Raw genomic sequence first — 26861 nt, 5'->3', positions numbered from 1 at the left:
AGCCCCGCCTCTGGCAGCCATCTTCAGATTTGGTAGCACGTGAAGTGGCAGTATGACCAAGTGAAGAGCCGCAGAGGGGTAGGCAGGAGGGTTCGCATGTGAATCCATGCCAGACCCATGCTGGAGAACAACAGTTACAGGTAAGTAACTTGTTCCTTCTCCAGCATGGGGTCTGGCATGGATTCACATGCTCATGAATATAAGAATAAATAGCAGTACACACATGCACAACCACAGGAGGTGGCAAAAGGCTCAACATTAAGCAATACAAAAAACTCAACATTAAGCATCTCTTGCCTCCTCACCAGGCTCACCTTAAGCGAACAGGTTGCGCAGCAATGCTTGGCCGACCCTGGACTCCTCCCTGGAATCCCGATCGACGCAGTAGAATCTCGTGAAGGTGTGCGTCGACCTCCACGTAGCAGCCCTGCAGATGTTCAGCAGGGGCACACCAGATAAGATCGCCGTAGTAGCAGCGATCGCTCTGGTCGAATGGGCTCTCGGACGGCCTGGCAGCGGTCGGTTAGCCAACCGGTGACAGTGCATGATGCAGCCGGAGAGCCATCTGGAAATAGAAGACTTCGAGAGAGCCTTCCCTTGATTCACAGGTCCAAAGTTCACGAACAGCTGTGATGTCCTCCGGAAACTCTTTGTGCGGTCCACGTAGAACTTCAGCGCTCTAGCCACATCCAGCAGTGCAAAGTCCTCTCGGCCGGCGACGAAGGAGACGGGAAGAAGACAGGTAACACCAAGGGCTCGTTAAGATGGAAGTCCGACGGCACCTTGGGCATAAAGGAGGGGTGCGTCCTAAGCACCACCCTCGAGGCATGGAAAGTCAAGTACGGTGCTTTGCAGGATAGGGCCTGGATCTCTCCCACTCGTCGTGCGGAGGTAATGGCCACCAGGAACGCAGTCTTCCACGACACAAACTTCATCGGTGCGGAGTGTATCGGCTCGAATGGGGGCCCCATGAGCCTGGTCAGCACCACGTTAAGTTCCCACGCCGGGGCCGGGGCCTTCACCGGCGGGAACGACCGGAACAGTCCTTTCATAAACTCTTTTACCAGTCGATGGGACCACAGGGACGTCCGTCCTGTGGTTCTGGTATATCTGGAGATCGCCGCCAGATGAATCTTAATAGAGGCATGGGCCAGCCCATCCTTCGCCAGCGATAGCAGGTACGGCAGCACTTGAGGGGCCGTAATACGTAGGGGGTTGATCTTCTGTGCTCGGCACCAGAAAGAGAACCTCTTCCACTTATGACCGTAGCATTTGAGAGTCGAGGACGCCCTGGCCTTTGCAAGAACCTCTCTGCAATCGGCCGGTATATCGTAGCCTCCAAACTCTAGCGCTGCAGGAGCCAAGCCTGCAGATTCAGCGACGCCGGGTCGTGGTGGAAGATGGCGCCTCCTTCTCTGGAGAGAAGGTCCGCGTCCGCCGACAGCTTGATGGGAGGGGACGTTGACAAGTCCAGAAGGTCCGGGAACCAGATCTGCCTCGGCCACGCCGGTGCGACGAGGATCATCCTGCACCGGGACCTCTTGAGTTGGCTGATGAGTCGAAGCAGCAACGGCAACGGAGGGAACGCATACAGGTATAGGCCGTCCCAGGGGAACGAGAACGCATCGCCCATGCTTCTCGGCTGGGGAAACCTGCTGGCGAACCTCTTGCACTTCGAGTTCGTCGCTGTTGCGAACATGTCGATTTGGGGTTTGCCCCATCGTCGGAAGAGTTGATCCACCTGATCCTGGTGCAGTTCCCACTCGTGACACGCGCGCAGCTCCCTGCTGAGCGAGTCGGCGATGGTGTTGCTTTCTCCTGCCTGGCGTTGGCTGGGCCCTGAGGCACAGGGGAGCAGTTTCGGGGACCCGGTACTTCTTCTCGTACCGGTCCGTTTGGCTGGTGCCGTGGAGGGGTTCTTGAGAACCGACAGGCCCTCCTCCCAGATGTCATTGATTAGGGGCACCGCGATGACCATCTTCCTCTTGGCCTCCCGGCGCTGATAGAGGAAACCTTCCTTTCTCTGCTCCTCCGGGCAGAGCTGGAACAATTCGGACGCCCTGGCGATCATGGCGTGGAATGAGTCAATCTCGTCGGGCGGCGAGGCCCGTGCGACGGGAGACGGGAGACCCGTTCCGTCATCGTCGCCATCGCCCTCAGAACCCGTCGTCAAGCCCAACGCACCCTCATCTCCCGACTCGTGGGAGGATGAGGAGGGAACTGTAGGCCTCACAGGGGCGAGCGGAGCAGAGGGTTGGGTCCTCCGTCGTTCGTTCTGAGGACTTCCCGACGGGCCAGGTTGCGGGTCCTCCGGCCTGGGCCGTGGGAATCTCGTCCTTATCTCAGAGAATAAGGACTGGATGGCAGACAAGATGGCCGCCGAGCCATCCTGAGGCCTAGGATCCGGCTGCGCCGGAACGGAAGGCCGCTCTTCCTCACCATCGTTGTCTTCCTCGGTTATCTCCCGAGGAACTTCCTGACGGGATTGAACCTTCTGGAATTGGACTTCGAGGTTCCTCACGGCCTCGGTCAGTTCCTCCTCCGAGGCTGACTCCGAGCTCCAGGAGGACACCGTGCCCCCCCTCGCTTCTTCCATCATGGCGGCCACGACGATGGGCTGAAAAGAGGATTCCCTCCTTGGCGGCAGGGAAACTCTAGTCCCGGAGGCGGTCTCCGCTGGCGGTGTCTCTGCCGGCTTGGCCAGAGTCGCCGCGATAGCCTCGATAGAGGCCTTCGCCTGCTGGGTAGGTGCCTTCACCACCTTAGGTGCGTCCCAGGCCCTCTCCTTCGGGGGAGGGGCGACGCCCCGCTCCCCCCCTTCCGAGATCGGACGGGGCTTCTCCCGAAGCTTACCCGGGGTCTCGGACTTTCTCTTCCCCGAACCGGAGCGTTGGCTCGTGGTTGACTGTCCCGGGGTAGGTGCGGCCTGCCTGGTGACCGAAGAGCCCGACCTTTCGGCACTCCCGGAGCCAGCGGACTCGCGGTGCTTGGCCTGGTGTTGGGCCCCCGTCGCCGGGGCGCCCGCACAGGACTTAGAAGCCCGCTCGGACCCTTTCTTCTTCTTCTCACCCGTCAAGCCCTTCTCCAATCAGCTCGTGAGACGGGATTGACGGTCCCTCATGGTCCGCTCCGACAAGTTCTTGCAGAACTGGCAGTCCTTCTCTACATGTTCGTCTTCCTTAAACACATTCTGTAGCCCGCATCCAGGGCAGCTGCGAAACAGCTTGGGTCCGGGCGACAAACTCGCATCCTGGGCCATCTCGAAGTAGGCCACAAATCTTCTGGAATCCTCCAAGAAGTTGATTCGACGAAATCTTCACCCTTGAGGGGCGTAGGAAAATCCTGCAATGGGTAGCCGTTAATGGGAGTAGAAACGGTGGAGCTTGAGGCTCGATTAACCGGAAAAATGTGAAAATTCACCTGAAAAAGCGCGAAACACGCAGTAAAAGCTCGAGAGCTAAGCACGAGGACTCCCAACACTTGAACGTGCGGTAAAAATCTGAAGATGGCTGCCAGAGGCGGGGCTTGAGTAGAGGGCAGTCATTGGCTGTGGTCAGTATGACGCAGAGATCAGTGATTGGTTACTACTACGAAAGACAGCTCAGAAACGAAACTGATACTGATTTTTTCTTTACCGAGGATTCCCAGCCTGACGACGGGGAATATTCATGAGCATGTGAATCCATGCCAGACCCCATGCAGGAGAACTTAAGCAACCCACGCTAAGCAGATCTTGTTTACTCTACATGCAGTTTCAACCCACTCCAGCGATGATTAACAGTTCACAAATCTGATATATAGTTGTGACAGACATTGACTGTACCTCATATGGAAATATGAAAGTACAACCTTTCTGCTGTTAGTAGGGTACCATTGCATACTCCCAACCTAACAGAGACATATGTGTGTATTTCACTGATCCCATTGAACAAATGATGCTCAGATAATTTGGTAAATAACCATTCCAGTGTTGAGAGTCTATTACACAGTACATTTTATTAGGGGATTCTTTACCACCAGGTTCAAAGTTGTGTTACATAAGCCATTCTTCCAGGATAGGTGGGTGTTATGAAATGCAAAATGGATACAATGGTATGAGCTTCTTAGCCAACTTTCGCTTATCAATATGATCACCACAATAACATTGCAATGTAGACCAGCAGCTGTAAACCTGTGAATGCAATGATTACTGTGAGAAGAGCTGCAGGTGTGTGGTTCAAACAAAGTCCTTCATCCCTTTTAGAGCGAAGTCTCTGGCATGTGGGACTCCTCAATGAAACATACTTCCACCTCCAGTGGAACACATGATACCACACTTATTTTAAAATCCAGGGGATTGTATCACTGCCTCTCATCCTGGCTTCTATAGGAACCGTGTACAAGATGTTCTAGTTGTATTTACAATTATTGTAGCCCGAACATTCTCACACTACACACTTTTTACGTGGTTTATCTTTAAAAATAAATATCTTCTACTGATTTTTAGAATGATTGTATGTTCTAAGTGGCTTTTTCAAAAGTAATCATGCTTTGTTGTTTTATTTACGCCGGGCATTCGTTATGCAACAGCTTATTACAACTGCAGCTGGAAACTGTAGGCAAGTGTTACATCTGATCAGTAAATCTGTGTATGTTACATCTGATTATGTTACACCTGATTCATAAAAAAGGACTCAGTGATGCCCAGCAGTGTTGGACAAATATGTAATAAGTTCATTCTGACGTTAGGTTACCATGTCAAGCAGGGCAAAAAGGTATAATTTCCAAAGAAAATCTATACACTTTTTTCTCCCATTGCAAACCCTTATCCCACCATAGCGCACAGATGCACACATATTTTAGCATCTCATCCAATGCTTATACCAGGAATGTCTACTAAGACATGTCTGTTATCTGTGACAATAGATAATGTTCGATTTATTTGGTAGTCTACCTCATTCCTCTTCCAAACCCCCTTGACACAATTCTAGAAATTACTGCTGTTCGGTCTGTGGTGCCAGCACTCACTTATATCTAAAGCGTAAACAAATTCCTCACAAATATTGAGATTTGACCTCTAAATTGTTATCCAGTTGTGATGTGAAACGTATATCATTCACATTTTTATTTGGCAACATATATTAGTCTTGATCGACATTTTAGGCGTTGCCTCTTGTCAAGATAAACTGATCATTTTCATAGTACACAAAAATAAATGTTAAACTATGTAACCAAAATGCATATGTATTATATCATGGATGTATATACTAGATGTTATACATTGTATGAAAGCATTCCTGCAATGTCAGTCTTTTACATTTGTGCTCTGCATCCTTTCCTATAAATAAACTGCTCATTGTATTTTACACCCTTGACACACCCAAATCCACCTAATATCCCACTTTTGCAGGTAATGTGTTACACATGTGTAAGTTATGCAACAATCATTTCTGACACCAAAAGGTAGGTGATGCCCCAAAACATATTCTTTCATCAGCTTTGATTTTACTCCAGAGCGTTACACAGCAGAATTTGACCAGAAGACATAGAGCAGTTAATTGTTTGCTGTGAGTTGCTTTTTCATTGTCCCTTGCCCCTTCTAAGGATGTGTCAATGCTATTACACATTGTTTCCTTTCTGCTGTAGTGCATCTTTCAATCGTTATATTTCTGATTACTTATGTGTCTCGTTATCTGTAGAAATCAATGGTACAGATGACGGATAGACCTGTGTCATTTTAGAAAGATACCTTGTTTTATGGATCTTCACATCTTTGTTGAGCTTTAGATCTGGAGCAAATTGAAAATCCAATTCACTGGAGTAAAACATGTTGTCAACCCTGCATCATACAGCATTGTCCAATGGGATTGAGCCATTATAAAACACTTCTGTGAATCAGGCTCTCTTTTGGCTGATAGCAGAAATTTACAATGTCCCCTTGCAGAGGAAACCCTGCATACATTAGTAACATTATGACAACTATTATTAAAAATCCAAAATGATTTATATATTTTATTGAACGTATTTACCTTTTTACACATGACTCAATCATATCACTAGCCATAAGCTTGAGTCTCTGCTCAAGATGTTTGCCAAACTCTTCCTCTGGCCAATGGAGGTCTCGAATGAAGGTCTGCAGTGCATCGAGTTTCCAAAAAAGGTCCTCTGAGGTGGCGGACCCATTGCTGGCAGGAGAAAATTGAAAGAAATGTCACAGCAACACCAAACCGCCGTCACCATGATGTGGAGAGTATTGTACAAGTTAAGGGTACATAGTGGAATAATAATGCAGAACAATGCAAGGGGTCTCCACCATCAGCATTCGAGTTTTACCATACATTTGCCTATCCTAATGTACTGTTATAAAAAATACTTCCAGAGCTGATGGCAAGGTAAAGTATAAATCCCAGAGTTGATCTTGAAAATGGTGTATGGTAAAAATCAGCCTTAGTTAATAACCAAATGCACATATGTGATTATTCAAATTAAGGCTACCGATCGTGGGAGGAATGCCTTGATATAATAACTACACACACATGTGTAGCTATTAGGATTCAGGGATCATGCATTTCTTTTAAAACATAGAGTCTTGCATTTTTGGAGACTACCACATAAAGGATAGTGCTAACAAGTGGTGAGCGAGGTCATGCTTTCTCTCTTGAACAGCTGGAAAGAAATTAGTAGAAGTCAATTGCGCTGCACTGAAACACTGCATCATAATTTTGTGAACAAATGTATCACTTTTACAAAACCAGCTCACCGTAAAGACATCCACTGACTTTTGGCAATGTCTTTGGACAGCAGCAAAACGCTATTCTTGTCAAAGTATGCATTTGTAGCCTGACCTCTATATAGATATTCGCGGTTGGGTGCCGCGCTTTTTGTTTTTGGGAGTTGGCGCAGCTATTTAAAAAAAAAAAAAAAACTCTCTTTCTATGGAACAAATACAGGCCTTGGGTTTTTTTTTTATACGCAGAGAGATTTCTGATTCTCTAACTCTTTTACAGTGACTAGTCTCCTTTTTTGAGCTATGGCCGTATGAGCTTCAAGAGGTTCAACTCCCTCCTCGCATACCACGAATGCTAACACAATAATTAATAAGATGTAGAACACACCATGCACTACCAATTGTGCTGACATCCTCTATAGAAACAGACGAGAGTGGGTGTTTCTATTGTGACAGATGCCAGCTGCATTGAGTTAATGCGTCGGAGAAAAAAAGATAGCTAATGCACACAAGGCTACCGCAGGGTGGAAACCATACGCCCAACATGCTAAAGAAATCCTGGGCTCCTGCGCTAACAAAGGTAACAGTCTAGGAACGAGTCCACTTGCTATTAGGTTATGTCTGGCAAAAAACAAAAAGTAGCGCTAACACATGGCCCTAAGAATGGCAGGTGGCAAGAGGAAATTAGTACTGTGAAAAGATATAGAATCAGGCATTTTAGTTTGATTTAGAAAACGATTCTGTGAGTCTGTGCATACTGCCAAGATTCACTAAGCAAGCCTTAATTCAGGTAATTGTATTCCACCCTGAGAATGTAAGCACTGTCTTCCGCTAAACCCAAGATTTCGTTTTGGAACTGCACGGCTTGATGTTTGAAACGACTGAGTACACATGAACGTAATAATTGGTATTTATTGCAACAACATTTTGACACCCATCTGGCTTAAGATATTTCTACAATGTCTTTCCAGATTGTCTGCTTCTAACAAGCTCAATGCGAGCAGCATCTCATTGTGCTTAGCAGTTTTAGGAAGTGATGTTTATGTTACTGCAGTTGCATCTGTTACGGATCACTTTATGTGAAGGCAATCACCACCCATGTCAAATAATCCTTGTCTGCACCATGCCATGTCTTGATTCATATCTTTTCAGAAACAATGCCACAGAGCATGCAGGCGGGTTGCAGGGAGGGAGAATATAAGCTTTCAAGTTCTTGCTTAGCTATTGCTTAATCTAGCTTCCAATACAGTCAGCTTAGCATGAATATGATTGGTATTCTGTGAACAATTCATTTGCAAGCAAAAAGCCGCAATTGGGTCTAAATATATGATCATTCTGGTACAATATATACTTCTGTTTTTGTCTATTTCTGAAATTTGGCAATTATGTTTTTGCAAAGAAGATTTAACTGTTAAGGACCCTGGTTTACAAAATAATAATAATAGAAATAATAATTTGAGAGTAATAATAATGTGTGTGATGGTGCCTATTGTGAGGAAGTACTGGAAAACAAAAGTACACAGCCACAATTTGTCTTTTTAAAATGCACCTGTCCCAAACATGTATTTTTCTTTGATTGACATATTATCTGAGGTGGAATTTTATATTGTTTTGTTACTTTAGTGCAATTAATTATGACATGGGATTTTACCAATATAATCAAAGAAGAGTAAAGCTTCTCGATCCCGTATAAATCACTGTTTTGGAAAGAAAAAAGGCAATGCTTACATTTGATTGTAGCTTGAATAGTCCAGCAAATGTCTGAAAACAACTTGGGTTTCTACAAGAGATGATGATTTCTATCAATTGCTATTGCAATCGACAATTATAAGGTAGACACGCTTTGCAACAGCTGTTACATTTTTAAAACGGAGCAAACACAATTCCTACTTAAGCATTCTCTCCTTGCTATGTTATATTTTTCAAGAATGTATACATTTTTTATATTCTCATGTCAGGGCTCAACGTGTTCTATTATTTTTTTATTTTTTTTATTAAATTGTTAAAGCGTATCTAAGAAATTAGCCCATTTACTATGCCATGCAAAGAGTGACGGACATTTAATGCATGATTATTACAACTACTATTTCTGATGGGGAAAGTCACTCTTTTTCACAAAATGTGTTCTGCTGCATTGCAGCACGTTTGGTGGGAATTCTGTTGTCACATATGACATTTGCTGGTGTGCGGTGAATTGTCATCCTCAATATTAAAGTCACTGTTCAAAAATAAAAGGGAAAATGCGAGGATATACTTGAGGAATAAATATCCAAGTTTCTAGCTCAACATATTGTGATTCTACCACTACAAATGTGATCAATAATAAAGTGCGGTGCCAATACATGTTCCTTTTACTGATGTGCACAAGGGTCTGGAATAGTTGTCTTTTTTAGGAGTGCACATGTTTTAGGGGGAGATTGATGTGTGTTCAACATAATTATTATAAATATATGGTACCTGATGAAAGTATAGACCTACAATGCTTTCTAAGGAAGAAAATATATAAGGGTCATATTATCAGTCTACTTCTCTGCTTTATAAATGAATATACATGTGAAGTAATAGTTAATACATATCCATGCCAAGATCACTGCACTTTTGAATTAGAGCTAATGTGAAGTGAATACACACTCAGAATCATATATAGCAGCCATCCATGACGGTGCAGAAAAGCTAGGCATTTGAGGGAGGTTAACTGGTAGGTTAACTGGAAGGTTAACTGGTAGGTTAACTGGTACTTTGGGGAGATTCACATTTGGAAGATTCACATTGGGCAGATTACTTGTTAAACTCCTGTGGAAAAAACAGACAGAAAGAAAAAAAATACCATAACAGTGACAATGCAGATGTAGCAGAAGCACGTGACACTCATAAACAAATCGGCAAAGTTCACAGCAGGACAACAGTCAAAAAACAAAAGCAAAACAGTTTAGAAAGAAGCATGAGCATGGAAGGTAAAGGTGTATTTGTGCATTCTGCAATAAAAAGCAATATACTAAACATAAAAGATTGCAAATTAACAAACTACTCAAACACTCACACTATAGTATAGCAATCTAGAAATCACGAATCATGCACAGCATATAGAAAGTATATATTTTAACACACTCTAAGTAAGAGCTCACATATACAGTCTGAAATTATGCAATAGTTTTGATCAGATGGATGGAGTCTTGAGAAGTTGGACAAGTAAAGGTATATTCTATTGTACATGCACAAAGACAGTTTGCTAAAAGTGTCCTGATGCCACCTACTTTTTTGTAAACATGCACGTTACCAATGAGGTTACAATTTTAGAGTAATACATGTGCCAATGGGTTTTTAATAAATACATGTGCATTGCTTATCACTATTTAAACCATTACAGAATGGCTAAATCAATTAAGAGTGCTCTAATTGTCCAATGTGTTCAATGTTTCATATTATGCCTATTATTGGTATTAGTAGGGGAACTGCTTTGAATTTTTTAAAAAAAGCAAGCCCTTTACTCCACATATCTCAAGGATTGTTTTCACATATTCTCAGGTCTCTCACAGCAGAACTAAAAACCTTTTATGTGCAACTCCCCGTTAGGCTTGACTTCATGTCAACAGGTCTCAACAGGTCCACTCTCCATATCAACTAATTTCACATATGAGGCAGTATACCACATAATGATAAAGGGAACATGTTGGAGAGGTTTGCGAAGAACAATGGAGCTTCACAATCCCTTCCTAACGTCACATCCCTCTAACATATGGGCCATCCTGACATTACCCATGTGAGAAGCAATGTCGACCACCACCAATTTCATATGTTTTGTTTCTTATGCTAAGTGCATCAGAACATATACAAAAATGACTTGGGGATGTTGGGCAGGCGGGTGACAGGTATTTCTTTGAACAATGAATCACCCTTCAGTAGACTTTCATAAATGCCTGTTTGCTCAGGTCTACCTTTCACTAAACCTAAATATATAATAATTCATCTAGTGGGACAACAAGGTGGGTGTTGGAACTTCACTTGACATGTTTACCTCTTTACCTTTGTTCATCTCTTTATCTCCACCCTTTCCTTATCCATTTATAGCACTTTCAAATATTGTTCTAACACATTTCACTATCTTTATCCTCCGCAGGCAAACATTCTCTTTGCTGGTACAGTGTGCACAATTAAGCATCTCAGTATAGTTCCAGACTACAGGAAATAAATTCCTCCATGTTGCCATCTATTTCATTTAGTTAGTTAGATCTGTACTATTGGTGGTAGACTGTTGCATGGACAAACATATATATGTCTAAGGGCCAGATTTATTAAAGCGTTTTACAATGGTGCAATCTTACTGAAAAACATTTTGTAAATCAGGCCCTAATAGTATAACCATCATATTCTTTGCAATGAATGCATGTGCCCAGGGTACAGGGCTCTTGGAAAAACAATGATCAGAAACGAGTGGTTGCCTACCGCTCTTAGAACTTTACATGTTCAATATTGCATATTAGTACCCGGCAAGGGGGTGTGGCGGCCTCTCAGCCAATTAATATGCTCCAAACTGTGTCCTTACCACACAGGGAAAGACTCCACTCTGAGCCTCCTCAAAGCGAGAGGCCGCCATTTTCCCTCACTAGGAAAAAAGGTAAGTGCGCTCTGCATGTCCCCTGCCCCTTCCCCCCACCCCCAAACCCTTTTACACATATCCACTCCCCTCCCTACCCCAACCCCACTAACCTGCGCTGCTCTGTCCTTTGCTGGTGCCAGAAACAGTACTGTTCCCGGGCGCATCTTCGCCGCGTGATTAGCCACTGTGGAAAGGGAGAAGGGACTACATGAAGCCCCTTCTCCCCGATCCCTGGTGGCCATTTTCTTTGCTTTTCTTTTTATCGAGTTGATAATGGTTTACATGCTGTTTCTCAATTCGAGAAAAAAAACTATTAGTATCCTGGTAAACTGGTAACCTGGTACTAATAGCAATAGAAATCTTGAAGGGGAGCATTAATGGTCAGGTACTGCCACCGGGGCCACATTAAAGCCCTTGCTTCGCTCAGGCTTGTAAATATCGCCCTAGGGGCATTTCCCAAACGTAACATTTGCACTAACATTCAGGGTGTTTTACAATTAATTAATGTAATACACAACACAACACTATTAAATAAAATGAGTAACCTTGTCAAATTGCAAGCTACTAGCAAGGCATAGAGCCTCATTTAGAAAGTGTTATGAAATGGGATTTGTGGGTACTCGTGAGTTAACATTTTATGGCCTGTTAAATTAGGTATCTATGAACATTTAAGAACATTAGAAATTAAATAATTGTGGCATTCTGAACTAAATTATTATAGCCCTGGTCTTCATCCAAGGCGGTGGAGTGCAAAAAGAAAACATTCTATTTTTGTAACTGCTTCAACGTCATGGCATTTGAAATTATTTGGCAGATACAAACATGGTTGTTAATTAACGATATTTTGTAATGCATACACCGTCAGCGAGACAATTATGGGTTTGTCTGCATTGTATAATGGTTTTCTTAAGTTTAGGATTCTGTGCAGAATGGATACCCTAAACTAACACACACTAACTATTACAGGGTTGATTCAAAGATAAAGCAGCTCATACACTCGAGGGAAATCCCCCTCCCCAGGGCACACAGACACAAGAGGCTCAAAATGCCAGGGAATACTAAGGCGCAAAATGGGTGGGGTGATTGGCAGTGGGGACTGGGAACTAAGGGTATGGGGTGCCAGATGTGAATCAATCTATAGCACCGTTTGCCACAAGGGTTACAGAGTGATTTTGTGGTTTACACAATAGTTAGGTAACTTTGGGAGTAAGAGCATATAATAGGAGTTATAACCTTAATTCCAATCAATATGATTGGATAATGCAAACCAAACATTGCACTCTCGGTACTAGAACATGTAAATACCCTGACAACATAATATAATAATTAAGCAATATACCCCGAGCGGCGGGGCTTTGCCGACTTGGGTAATGCCCCGGGGCACATAGTTATAACGAAGGCCCCGGGCATTACCAGAGTCGGTAATGCCCCTGCCGCGAGGGACATATTGCTTAATTATTAAATTATGTTGTCAGGAGTACATTTTCCCTTTCCAGGGTGGCCATCGGGAGCGGACGTGCTGGGAACAGAAGTGTTCCCAGCGCGTCCGTTCCCGAAAGAAGACAGAGAAGAAGGTAAGTGGGGTTGGGAGGGTGGAAGGGAAGGAGGAAAAACATTTTTTTAAAAGTAAATGGCCCCGCTCCGAGTCTCCACATGGCTGGAGGCTGCCATCGTCCCCCACCAGGGACAAAGGAACAAGAGGTAAGTGGGGTGGGGAGGGCAGGGAGGAAGGAGGAAAGGGGGAAAAAAAGTCTTAACTGAGTCCCCGGCGGGGAGCGAAGGCAGCCTCTCAGTCGTGGGGAGGCTCAGAGCAGGGCTGGCCCTGCTTCGAGCCTCCTCATTGGATGAGGGGCTGCCACACCCCCCGCCATGGACAATGGCAATGGAATCCCGACCAAGGGATTCCCGGCCGGGTAATGCCTCGGCGAGGGCCAATCAGAATGCTTGTTTCATTCTGATTGCGCCCTCGCCGGGTACTAATGACAATTACAGATGATGGGATTCATCGTTTTATGACAAATATTTCCAGCACTCTCCAGGTTAATGGCCCCAGAGGGGACATATCGAAGATGGAGCGTTATGGTACATCAAGCAGCTGTCTAGTGTTTCATGCCACAGAAGTCCCGTTGGACTACGCATACTTACTGTCCAGTATATCCAGGAGGCGGACCCTGAACACGTCGCATTGCTACTCTCTTAGGAGTTTTGCCACGCTCCGTGAGTTCGCTTAGTTGCTTAGCTTCAAGGATATATCTATCTTATATGCATTTCTTCTATCCATATCCTCGTCTACTGCTAAACCTGTCATTTCCTTCTGGTTCAGACCGCTCGTTATTGCCATTGCGGGAGGCTTACTTGTTTCCATTTTTGGACGCTGTTCTCCTCTCATTCCGTGAGCCGTTTACAGATGCCGCGGTAAGGCTTAGACTCCTCCTTCCATTACCTCATAGTGTCAGACCTGCACTCTGTTCCGGGTAAGCCATAAATCTGTTTCTCTTCTTAGGAACGGATCAAAGCCTATACTTCCGTGTTTGTATTCTGATCACAACGTTCTAGAAAATACGAATGCTTCAGATCCTGGAACACGTCCTTACCTTTGGTTTACAAAAATAGAACGTCAGGCTGCACACTCCCTGCTCATTATTTCTTTACTTTCTCTATTGCATCTACTACATACAGTTCCTCCCACCTTCCCCATTCAACTTCTGTGTTTTCCTGCTCAGTAGCTGCGGGACAGTGCTATGAAGGGGTAGGGGAGGTGAAAGTAATACGGTAGCAGTGAGCTGAGGGAAACAAACAACTTTTATAACTTCCCCTCCTTTTCACATAGTTAACACCAGGATCAGGAACTTGTGATCAGCCAGAAGGACAGAAGGAACAACCACCTGACCTTCAATTCTCCGGTCCTTATCAAGGGAAGACTGCATCAAGGATTCCACAAACCCCAGCAGCTCTTCTCGGGGTTTTTTCCCTTCGGGGTTTCCCTCGGGTTCTCACTGTGCCCGAGCCTAGTGCTGGGGCTCGGAGGGAAATTCAGGTAGATTACATCATCCTCTACGACGGATAGGAAGATATTGATTCCTGCGGAAGTCATCCATCTGGATACGGGTAGGTGATTTCTGTACACTTCTTAGACTCTGGATGAAAAGATTGATTCCTAACATAACAGGTTTAAACAGAAAACCCAACTCTTAACAGCATTTCTAACGGTTATCAAGGTGGTAGAGATGAAGATCGTTTTGGGCAGTACATACCAAAGGGTAAAGGACTGGACACTGTGTAGTCTTCGCGTGACTTGCACAGAAAACTAAAAGGTCAGTTCAGTTATATGTTTGGTACAAAAATAAATAACGTACAAAACAAAACAAACAAATACCTGGGTATACCAATGTTTGACCTTGGGAACAGAGTGCTCTTCAGGAACATAACATCTCAGCTTTTTAGAGCGGTATCGGGGTGCAAAATTCCATTGATGCACATAAAGTTTAAGAAGTAGAGCTTGAACGCCACCATTTCACTAACAGGAACACAGTAGAGCAAGTGTCTGAGATAGGGCTTAGGATTTTGTTTGGGGAGCCTGAACCATTCATTAAACTAATATAAGGATCGCAACAGCTAGTATATCGATGTCGAATTTTTAACCTTTTAGGCAAACATGAGGTATATAGTATGCAAGGCTCTGCAACCCTCCTGAAATACTGAAATGATACTCAACGTCAGTGACCACTTTTCAGTGCTGCTGATAACAATCATCCCACTGTGAATATTCTGATTGATTCATCAGTGGCATATGTCACAGTAGCTAACAAGCTTCGGCTTTACCATCTTCACCATCATATTAGAATTACTGGTACTACCCTGTTGGGGAGCTCCTGGTCCCTCATGGATCAAGATCTTAGTCTCCAGTTTTCCTTAAAGTTACTCCACCTGAGTCTTGGGGACCTACAGGGCTCAGCACTCTCTCCCGGTTTGTTTGAGGTACACTTGCAGCCTTTAGCCAACCTGATGGAATGCTTTGCAATTCTAGTATAGCTCTACGCATAGAAAACTCAAATCATTGTTTGCCAGAAAAACATCAAGGCACCCGTTAATAAAGCAGCAGCACAGCTAAAGTTGATCCAATCTTAATTGGCACTAATTAGAAACCACATTTTTTGGCATGCCTACCATTTAATCGCTTCCATGTGTTAATATCCCTGCAAAAATATTGCCATACAAAAATATTGCCATATTTTTGTGGCAATATTAAGGCATGGAACCTGCAGGGGACACCCCCGCAACCCCTGCATTATTTTTAATGGAGTGGGGGACAACCCCGCAACCCCTGCTCCCAAAAACCCCCAAAAAGTATCCCCCAAAAATATTGCCTATGGCCGTTCCAGACGACCATATATACGGCGATATTTTTGGTGGGGATAATATGTAGTGATACCATTTAATTGGCCCAGAATCCATTAGTACTCTGCCCCAGTGGTGCTAGCAACACATGTAGGTGTCATAAGGCTTTCAAGATTTGCAGTGACTGCAACCTTTGAATCAGCTGTACCCGGAGGCCTGTATATATCCATGTATATGAACAATGTATATTAGCTCAAAAAAGGCACGGGTGTTACACTTGCCTTGTGATTAAATTATGATTGCTCATCTAAAGGTGGGTGTTACACCACAGTGTAACTGTGTCATCGTTGATACCAAGCTCTCTTTCCCCCAATGAGGTCAACAGAATACCATAAAATGTCCATTTGCACCTCTACATACTAAGATCATCCCATTCCACTAATTCTATGACAAGGTGGAGACAATCAGGAATTTAGTATTTAGCCGGGTTGACTATTGTCACATCTACAATTGTTACAGAGCTGGGACGCATAGCTGATAGTCGATCACATAAAACAGAACCACAAGACCATATTTCTTAAATCCATACACTGACTACCAATTGAACAAACAGTAGCTTTTGCCCATAGCAAACGGGTCAATATATGGGTCCTTGCCCCCGTGTCTATCATATCCATTGTACAGGTATATTCCATTAGCCATTCAAATCATCTATATCAGGCCAGCTCTGAAGTGGAAATCGAATAAAAGCATCTTCTAGACGAAGAGTTTTGGCACACCCTGGCCTAAGGAAAACTCTTCATAAGTAACTGAGAAGCCAAGAAGACATTTCAGGAAAGTGCTTGTACCATATCTCTACTACAAGGCTTTCCAACCTAGGATACTCTTCATAGTGCTTTCTGGCTGTGCTTCCATCATCACACCAGCACTTCTCCTTCTATCCTGAAAATGCGTTCCCCACCTCCCTTGCAACCATGTCGCACGCATAACAGCTTATCGATCAACAAAACCCTCATACTTTCAACATAGTTTGACAAAACAATGCAAAGCTCCCAGGAATGCAAAGTCTGTTTTGATGTGAAGGTAGCCTTTCAGTTCCTCCTAATCTACTTCTGTTCTACTCAGTCCCCTGCTTACCTCTTCATCTCCATCACCACTACTATCCTCGCCATTTTTATTCTAAAATGGAATATATCTGTGTGTGGCAAGTTAGAAACATCAACACAAATACATACAAATAAGGCTTTCAAGATTTGCAGTGACTGCAACCTTTGAATCAGCTGTACCCGGAGGCCTGTATATATCCATGTATATGAACAATGTATATTAGCTCAAAAAAGGCACGGGTGTTACACTTGCCTTGTGATTAAATTATGATTGCTCATCTAAAGGTGGGTGTTACACCACAGTGTAACTGTGTGTTCTGAAAAATGCTCCACTTCTGCAAGTAATCACACCACTTCCGGGACGGTAAGGTGATCACGTTTTACAGGAAAACAAAATCCCTAAAAATGTATACCAATTAACATTGAAACCAAATCAGTAGCTTTATTGATACTGGTGTTTGATGCGAAACAGCAAAAGCTCTAAGAAAGCATCCTCCATTTATGGCTTAGTAACTTAACAATAACAATAAACCACAGAACTATGACATCCCTGACCTTAGTTCATGATTTATATTTTCTGTTTGCACATTTGGCCACGTCTACACTATGAAAATATGCCTGGGAAATAGAATATTTAGAAATATGCAAGAAAGATCAATTAACATGTACTGTGTTGATTAACAATAGCCAACATTTACAGAATACAAGCTATAGGAACATGTAACGTAAACGTTTCTGTAATTTCTAAATGATCCAATCTCAAACCCATTCGAAAAACATGGCCAAGCACAATTAAGGCTTCCTACAGATGGGAGGCACATGTATGTGCTTAAAGGGGATTTTATTAAAGCATAGTTAAGTTTGATCATGGTACATTTTAGAATACTTTATTTGAACAAATAACATTATGGAATGAGGGATTCCTATTTAGCACACTCCATTCCAAAGTTAAAACCCCATTCCAATATTAATCACACCAATACCCAACAGTGACAGATTAACTTATTATCACAAACACAGCTTAACCTCTCTCTTTAACCAAGAGGAGAAAAGAAAATGTCTTTCTCAGATGCCAGGCATCTAGGAAAACTGCCAGCATGAAAAATGTGTTTCACAAGGCCCTAATTCTGATACAGACATGCATCCCCCAGAGATATGATATGATATGACCTTTATAACGCGCCTATACACAAGTGGTTCAAGGCGCGACGAGGCAAGGGAGGGGAAACAGAAGAAGGACAAAAACAACAATCTTACAAGACCTAGTGACTTTCAGATCACGCAAGTGCAGGGAAGAGGGGACAGGAAGAAGTGCCAGGGTTTGGGGGGAGGATGGGCAAGTGCCAGACACAGGATCACAAACAAGCAGTGCAGCCAATAGGTGGCAAGTGCGAGTGTTAAAAGTGCAGACAATAGGTGTCAATAAGTGCAGGTACCGGGACTGTAGGGCTGCAGATACAGACCACAAGTGCAGTGGATGCCAGGAGGCAGTACGGGAGTGCAACTGGGTGGGGAGGGACCTGGGCTTGAATTCAGAGGGTAGCCAGTGACCAGAGCAGTATCAGACAAGAGATCGGCAGGGGAGAGGAAGAGAGTAGGCAGAAGCAAAGAGGAAAGCATTGAGGTGATTCCGGAACCGGAGATGGTTCTGCTCGAGTTTCAGAGAGGCAGGTAGGCTGTTCCAGAGGGAGGCACCAGCCGAAGAAAGAGATCTGCCCCCAACCTGTTGCCTGGAGAAGCGGCTGACCCTCAAGAAGTTGGAGGTGGAGGAGCGAAGAGCTTGAATTGGAAGATATTTCCAAAGAGAGAGTTGGAGGTATTGCAGTCCCAGACCCCAGAAGGCCTTGTGGACAATGCAGAGGGTCTTGAACTTGATCACTGCTGCCACTCGGAGCCAATAGAGACATTTCAGGGCTAGAGAGATAAGATCGCTGGGCTTGAGGCCAGGTCTTGCAGTCCTGTTCTGGTGTAGAGGACAGAGAGTAGAGGCAGGCAGATTTAGAAAGTGGCTGTTGCAGTAGTCCAGCCTAGAGAGAACCAGAGCGCTGGAGACAGTAAGCTTCTGGGAGAAGGTGAGGAAACGAACAATACCTCTAAGGAGGTGCAGCTGGTAGTTTGACTTCTTAGAGACATCAGAGATGTGAGGGGAGAAGGTGAGGGTGGAGTAGATGACCCAGAGGTTATTAGCCTTACAGGTGGGAGCAGGAAGAGGCCCGAGGGGCGGCCAGAGAGTAACAGGAAAGGACAGTGCAGGTGTGCTGATGATGAGGATCTCCATCTTATTGGCATTAAGGCAGAGATCATTAGCGGCACACCACTCCTGGATTGCAGACAGAAAATCAAGGATGAGAGAGGGTGAGGAGGCAGCTGAGGGGAGCCTGAAAGCGAGCTGGGTGCTATCCACATAGCACTGAAAGTTGGAGCAGAAAGCAGCAAAGCGGTGGGCGAGAGGTGCCAGGTATTGGTTGTACAGAGAGAAACAAGATCAATCTTTTATTAATTTACAAAAAAATAACAGGCTGTCATTGGAGTTCCCATAACTGAATCAGGGAGACTAATTTACCACATGCCAAAAGTAGAAAGCAGTTAGGGGTTATGTGCCTTGCATGTTACACACACACACACACACACACACACACACACACACACACACACACACACCATCTCTTGTTCTCTCTCTCTCAATTAATGATTAGCACACTTATATGCTGGTACATAGTCACAGTTTAATTAAACATTCTCACATAGACATATAAAGACACACACTCAATAACTAAAGCAGGGTAAGTAGTTGAGTGACTTCACAGATTCAAAGATGATAGAGTGAGTGTGGATAGTAGGCAATGTATGTGAGGTGGGTGAGGTGATACACACTCTCTCACACATACAGCCTTATTCACAAAGCATTTTGTTAAACGGGATAATCCCACTGTAAAGCTGTTTGTGAATCAGGCTCATACTGCTCATATCCAAATACACATAGGCAGATTCAGTGACCCTCAAAAACACTCCTACTTAAACCTACTTACAGGTGAGGGAACCAGTGACCTCATTAGCTTGCATTCACTCATTTTCACTAAAAGTAAGTTGAGGGATAAGTCACTGGATGAAGTGAGCACAAGTACGGCATAAAGCATGCCCTTATTAGCACAAACTCACAATGAATGGCTGAATCCCAGCAAATAGGAAGTGACACATCTCAGTCGAAATCCAAAACATGCAAAGGTCCAAACAATGATAATATACCCGGCAGCATACACTCATGTAATATGCTGCAATCGAGGACCTGTTACAACATTACGGGCAAACCCAATATGTGTGCAAGGCAAGGAAATACAACAAATCAAGTTTCTGATTTATCAGTAGATGCAGCGTTACAGTATCACAATACAGTTATATTCTCCACATTGTTATATTCCAATATAAGCCTAATTGTATATTGCTGATCCTTAAATTTGTAACATTTTAAGAACATTTGTAGTTTCTAACACCATTTAACCCCATTTTTAAACTCTACACTTTTACTTTATTTTCATCCTCCTGCACTTTATTGCACACGGTGTTAACAAACCACATGTGAAATGACAGAAAAAAAAAACTAGTTGACAATTTTTGGGCGTCGGAGATATATCAATGTTTAGTAGCAAATGAATATGATGATCTGATTCCCAGTTTTCTAAAGTATGCAGTATTTATATTCCAGCTCTGTCACTAATTCTTTCATTTTGACTTTACGTTTATTTTTAACCATTGATATAAAATGTACCAGTCTAATTCATAGATTACTTTAATAATGAAGACCACTTCTAAACAAAAGTGAAAGTACCTGTAGAAGTGTATTATTTTCTTCATTAAGAATTAAACTTCTCTTAGAAACTGGCAGGGCATGATAACCTGTAACTAAAGTCTCATCATTAAAAGCCCCTACCTCACAAGTCTCTGGGGCCACTTTATACTCTAACTGTAAAACATGGATTTAGCTTGATATGCAAACCCTAATTAATATCATCCATGCAATTCCTGGTGCATACGTTGATCTTAAGGGTAGTGCCGCTATGGCAACTTTGGCATAATACATAAACGAGGAATGGAAGTTCATTAATACAATGTTCATTAACTGTAGGGAGAGATCAGGACACACATGGGGAGAAGGATACACACAAAATGAATGGAGAAGTGATGTTTCAAGATGACTGTGAAATTGTGGGAGTTGGGAGACATCATGACTATTGGATCCTGCCTCCAGTGAAACTGTAAGCTAAGGTTTCTGTGGATTTGCAATCTTGAGACCGTAAAATATCACATACTTTGGTGTGGCTCGAAAAGTATGATGCAATGAAGAACAGAATAGAAAGCCCTCTACACACAGAACTGACAATTTGCCACGAGGAAATGATTAACGAATGAGAGGGCCACGTGAGCAAATGACAGGAAAGAATTGTAATGCATCCTAAAAAGTATGGGCAAATACCACTTGACTGTTGAAGACAGAAATGATTGGGTGAATAACTTCAGTACAATCTTCAATGGCACTCCATGTGATATTCAAGGAGATTAACACAAAGAGCAAGAAGGATTAGCATGCAAAGGACCGAAGATGCCACAAAAATCAATGACAGTGTTCTTAATAAAGCTGTCAAAAGTAGTGTTTCAAACATGAATTTGGACTGAACAGAAATATTCAAACAGAATGGGCACATGGTGGAACTGGTAAGGTAAGATCATACAACTGCAGATGTTAAAATGTTCTTATTAGGATATGAGTGTGACTGAACTACCTATATAGTTGGAAGCTTCCTAAGACCTGCTTGCAAGTTAAGGGATTTACCAATCCATTATATGGCATACATAGAACAGCCCAAGGAATTGAATTCTCCTCCCGATTCACCACCAATGCAGGTTCCAAACAACCCACACATTTCAATATAAAAGCAACTTACTATTTCCATGTCTGTGCAATCAAGTTACAAATTACCAAAGCATTCTAAATTGTTCAAAGAAAAGGAAAAAGTGTTATGTAAACTATGGAGAGATAAGGTAGATATTGTTTTTCTCCAAGAAACGCACTTGTTGCCATGATCTGAGGATTTATTGACTAACTCTAAATATACGGAGGTGCTGTTGAATTGTCACACATCAAAGTCAACAGGTGTGGGGATTCTGTTTAGAAGGAGCTTGAATATGTGTGTGGATATAGTGGTATGGACACGGAGGGTCGCATTATACTGGTTGATTAAAAATATGAGGGAAAATTGCTCTCTGTTGTTTCTGTATATGGTCCGTGTGTTAATAGTGGTACATGTTTTGTGTCTTTAGAAGCAATGTTACGTGATATGAGAGGAGAATCTATTATTTTAGGCAGGGATTTTAATTGTATTTTGGATTGTAAAGCAGATAGGTCTTCTGTGTGTAATTTTTCGGGGCAAAAATCGAGCAGGGAATTTAATGACTTCTTAGATGTTTATGGCCTTGTAGATACTTGGAGGAATCTGCATCCAAGGGATGTAGATTTTTCTTTTTATTCCCCGGCACATGATTCATATTCAAGACTGGATTATATTTTAGTTTCTGATGTATTGGTAGAATCTGTGGTTGCAGCAAGTATGGGGGAATGTAATTTATCTGATCACCGATTGTGGGATTGTGGGAATTAAATTGAACTTTAATGGTGGAAGACAAGGGAAATGTAGGTGGAGACTCAAACCCTTCATTCTGAAGGAAGAGAACGCTTCCAAAGCGTTGAGTGATTCCATGAAAAATTATGGGCCTCATTACACGGTAGGCGGCAACCATGGCGCCGGTATTTTTCCGTGTCCGCCTTGGTGGATGGCGGAATTACCGCCATACTCCAAGGTGAGCGGGGGCGGTAATTCCCCAGTCACCAAGGCACTTCCCCATTTCCAAAACCAGCTGTTAAGGTCGGGTCCCGCAAAGGGAACTCGTAGTAAGGCGGTAAGGGTTTACCGGTACCGGTGCCCTTACTGGTACCGGTAAACCCTTACTGCCTAACGTGTAATGAGGCCCTATGTCATTGATAATAAAGGTTTGTCAGATAGTCTGGTGGTTTGGGATTCCTTTAAAGCTTTCATTAGAGAGGAACTGATGAACTGGACTGCTAGGGCAAGGAAAAAAGGGGAAACAAAATTGATAGAGCTTGAGATTAAATTGGGATAGTTGCAAAAGAAATATGCTTTGTCAAAGAATAATAAAGATAGAGCAGAATTAAATATGGTAATGGAAGCCCTGCAATTTGAGATTGAATCTCAAATGGAGAAAGGTTTGTTTTATATGAGACAAAAGTATAGGGAAGGAGGAGAGGAGGAGATCGAGGAGGTAAACTGTTGGCAAACAAATTGAAAGGTCTTTCGGCAAGATCTCATGTACGTAAAATAGATAAAGGTACTGAGGGTGTAGCGGTAACGAGGAAAGAGATAGGTGAATGCTTTCGCTCATTTCATACAGAATTATACACTGATGATTTTACACCGAAATTACAGGATCTGGAAGAGTTTTTTGGAAAGGTTAATATTCCATCCTTGCCTGAGGAGGGTAGGAACTTCCTCGATGCACCAGTTGTTGTTTATTAGCAATAAGTGGATTCAAATATGAAAATTCCCCAGGTATGGATGGTTTACCATCCATACCTGAATGTTATTAATGTTTTGATGTAAAGCTGGCGCCGGAATTGTGTGAATTATACAATCGATTCTTAATGGAAGGTACTTTATGTCCGTTAATGAGGGAGGCTGTATTAACTGTTATTCCAAAACCAGGGAAGGATGCAGCTCATTGCTGCAATTATCGCCCTGTATTGTTGCTGAATGTAGACATGAAGATTTTTACTAAGATTTTGGCAAATAGGCTAGATAAGCATTTAGGAGGGCTGATTGACAGATCCCAGGCGGGTTTTTTAAGACATAGATACGGGTATGATAATATTAGGACTCTTTTGGACATTATGTGTTTGCCAGAGTCTAAGGTTAGTGAAACCCTGTTCATTTTTTTAGATGCCGAGAAGGCTTTCGATAGAGTAAATTGGACATTTCTGAACTACACTTTGTTGAAGATGGGATTTGGGCCGCTATTTATCAATGCTATAGGGGCTCTACAATCAGATATATCAGCCAGCATCTGGGTGAATGGGGGGTTTTCAGATTCTTTTCAGTTATTTAGGGGTACAAGACAGGGCTATCCTCTATCTCCTTTCCTTTTTAATTTGGCTCTGGAACCCCTGTTGGCCTATATCAGACAGAATATTAATGTAAGAGGATTATGTATAGGAGGTGGTGAAATTAAGGTCTTGGCATATGCGGATCATGTGGTGGTAGTCTTGAATAATACGGGGGAAGGTGGACTTGTTTTGAAGAATATGATTGAGGAAGTAGGGAGTTTGTCGGGTTATAAAATCAATTGGGGGAAATCTGTTGTTTTTCCAGTGAGAGTTACTGCTAATTGTGATCGATTGTTAGGTTGGGATTGTAAATGGGAAAATGACTGTGTGAAGTATTTGGGGATTTATTTGGTACGGGATATTAATAAACTTGTTGAATATAATGTGAATACAATAATAGAGATTCTCCAAAAAGACATTAGGAAATGGTGTTGTGCTATCTTAAGTATCTGGGCAAAGGTTAGTGCAATTAGATAGCTGACTACTAGAAACCTAGGAATCCATCTGTGACTAAGCTCTTAGCCTGTAGAACAAAACACGTCAAAAGATGCCTTTTTTAAGCATGCTTTAAAGAAGGACTTTAAAAGTTGTGCATCATATATTATAAGTTAGTATGTCCCCGTTTTGACAGCATATTTGTAAAAATGTTTGAACTGTAATAGAAAAGAACTCCTTTAAACATATTATATACATTATGTCACCACATCCTAATTTTTGATGAACGAAGGACGATCATTATTTTTATACTAATTTACTAAAAGCATTGCGCCATACAAGTTTAAAAAACCTCTTGTTTGCTTAGAATATTGTTATACTAGCCTACATATCAGTTTAGAAAAGAAAAGTGAGAGAAAGTTGTGTAAGTCTATGTGCCATTAATACAAATATGAAAATAAATGATTAATATCAACAATCACATACAAAATATTGTGTAATACACAGTGTGCATATCTTATTGCAATGTATAACTGACAACGGCTAACCTGCTTGTCTCAAACTTATGTCTATTTCAAATTTAAAAACTCTTTCAAGGCAGGTAATACTCCATTCTTGTATCATGAAGAACAGCACACTTGAACCTTATGATAAAAAAATGTACTTTGGATTACAAAAACAACACAGAATACTCTGTCACATGTTAACTCACAAACCATTATCTAGCAATTTTATTGCATGTTAAAGAACATTTTAAAAAATCTAACAACAATGAAAATATACTCTGTAGTAAAGAGTCATTGTACAAGACCGGTTTTAAATTACATTTTATGATCTGTTATCATCGATATGACACAGCTCTAATGTTCAATGATTATCTTTACCAATATCTTTTCAAGCTCCATACACCCTTGTCATATTACACCATAACTTCTCACCCATTAGAGCTCAGCCTACCAAATAGAATCCAGTTATAAACCTCAAAGACATCGTAATCTCAGATTAATACACAGTTGACCAAACAACAGCTTGTACAATGTATCGCCATTTGGTAATGTTATATAGCTGCTCATCAATATTATCCTCTTCTGTGTGTTGAGTTTATATTCCTATCTCTTGTCTGTACAGATTAACGCTCAGTGTGGGTCATGTCCGAGTGAGTGGTGTCATGAGTGGAATGTGTTGTGTGAAAGCTAGAATGTTCTAACCCAGGGGTTCTACAAAGAGTTGGTTGGAAGGGTGTGACCTGGGTGGTCGGTGGGTCCTCCTCTTATTGAATGGACTTGCAGGATGCATTTTAAGGATTAACTAATGGATAACTTACCTGTGACTCAGGTATCTTTAAATGTAACACTAGTCACAAGTTGACCCAAGGAGGAGGCTAGCAAGCAAACCCAGGAGAGTGGTAGCACAGCACGAACAGCTATATGAGTACTCACTGCCCCCCAACCACCAAACAGGGAGGCCTATATGAGAAATGATAGCTGGGGATGCAGTGTCACAGAAGTGATAAACTTGTAAGGTGATAGTTCAAAGCTCCTGAGCTCATTAACACTTTGAAGGTGTAGCTCTGAGGTGATACAAGGGAGGCCTACTATGCAGTAGTAAGGAAAGTGATAGTAAAGTAAAAAGTAATTGGGCACCCAAGGTGACAACTATTGATTTGAGGTTTGAAAAGGCTGTTGGAAGATAGAGGTGTGTAGAGGCTGGTGTGATGCTGGACAAATTAGGAGGAAGCGTGGGCTCTGGATTTGTGCTGTGGCTGGGCCTTTGGATGACCTGCAAAAGGCACACAGGTCTATACAGTGCTGTGGTGACGGAGTCAGTGAGCAAATCATGCAGCAGGGGTAAGCAACAGTGTCTGGGAACTGCACTGGTGTGCAGACTGAGAGCACCAGTGGTGATGGCTATGAGGGACGAGTGGTGTGCCAGTGTGTGAGGGGAGGAGCAGCGGAGCTCTGATCTGGTTATCTGGTGGATAAATGATGCCGTTGCCAGCATCATAATTGATTCATAGAAGAGCCCAGGGCATAACTTGGATGTTCTGATCTCGTCAGACTTTCCCATTCTATCCCTCTCACCACTCCTCTCTCTTGGCGTGATCACTTTCTCCTTTCCTCCCAGCTCACACTCTCCACCCCTCAGGCCAAGCCAACTGCAGCGCTGCCACCTAGCTTCTCGGTTATCTGACCCATGAAGTGTGTGTCAGTGGAGGCTTTCGCGGCCACTTTCTCCCCCCCTCCTCACCCTTTGGCTGACTCACACCCTAACACCGACCTCTCCATGTTCCACTCTGCTATATCGGATACTCTCAATTTCTTGCCCCTGTCATGAGGATCCGCTTGAAGCCCAAAGCCAAGTGCAACTCTTGGTATGACACAGACCTTGTCACCCTTAAACGCAAGTGCAGGGTGGCTGGGAGGAAATGGCGTGCTTCTGATACATCCTCTGGCAAACTGGCCTGCCGCCTGCTCCAAAGGCAATACCGGCTCTCTGTCCGCACCAAGA

General features: G+C 43.1%; 1 protein-coding gene across 24 annotated transcripts in view; it reads right to left on the bottom strand.

Annotated features, from left to right (window-relative positions):
• Positions 1-26861, bottom strand: part of CADPS (calcium dependent secretion activator) — a 2044505-nt gene that overhangs the window by 616611 nt on the left and 1401033 nt on the right. For 18 of the 24 annotated variants that reach the window (XM_069643719.1, XM_069643721.1, XM_069643724.1 and 15 more), the window contains 2 exons: positions 9338-9499; positions 6009-6164 (listed from right to left, as the gene is read on the bottom strand). In XM_069643719.1, the coding sequence (XP_069499820.1) occupies positions 6009-6164; positions 9338-9499 (318 nt within the window). The remainder of the gene's footprint in view (positions 1-6008; positions 6165-9337; positions 9500-26861) is intronic. The other 6 variants (XM_069643727.1, XM_069643730.1, XM_069643737.1 and 3 more) reach the window with 1 other exon arrangement.

Source organism: Ambystoma mexicanum, chromosome 2p (genome assembly GCF_040938575.1).
Source record: "Ambystoma mexicanum isolate Mex_15411 chromosome 2p, UKY_AmexF1_1, whole genome shotgun sequence".
Taxonomy (NCBI): domain Eukaryota; kingdom Metazoa; phylum Chordata; class Amphibia; order Caudata; family Ambystomatidae; genus Ambystoma; species Ambystoma mexicanum.
Note: the sequence above shows the minus strand (reverse complement) of the source record. Positions and strands in the feature narration are given on the sequence as shown.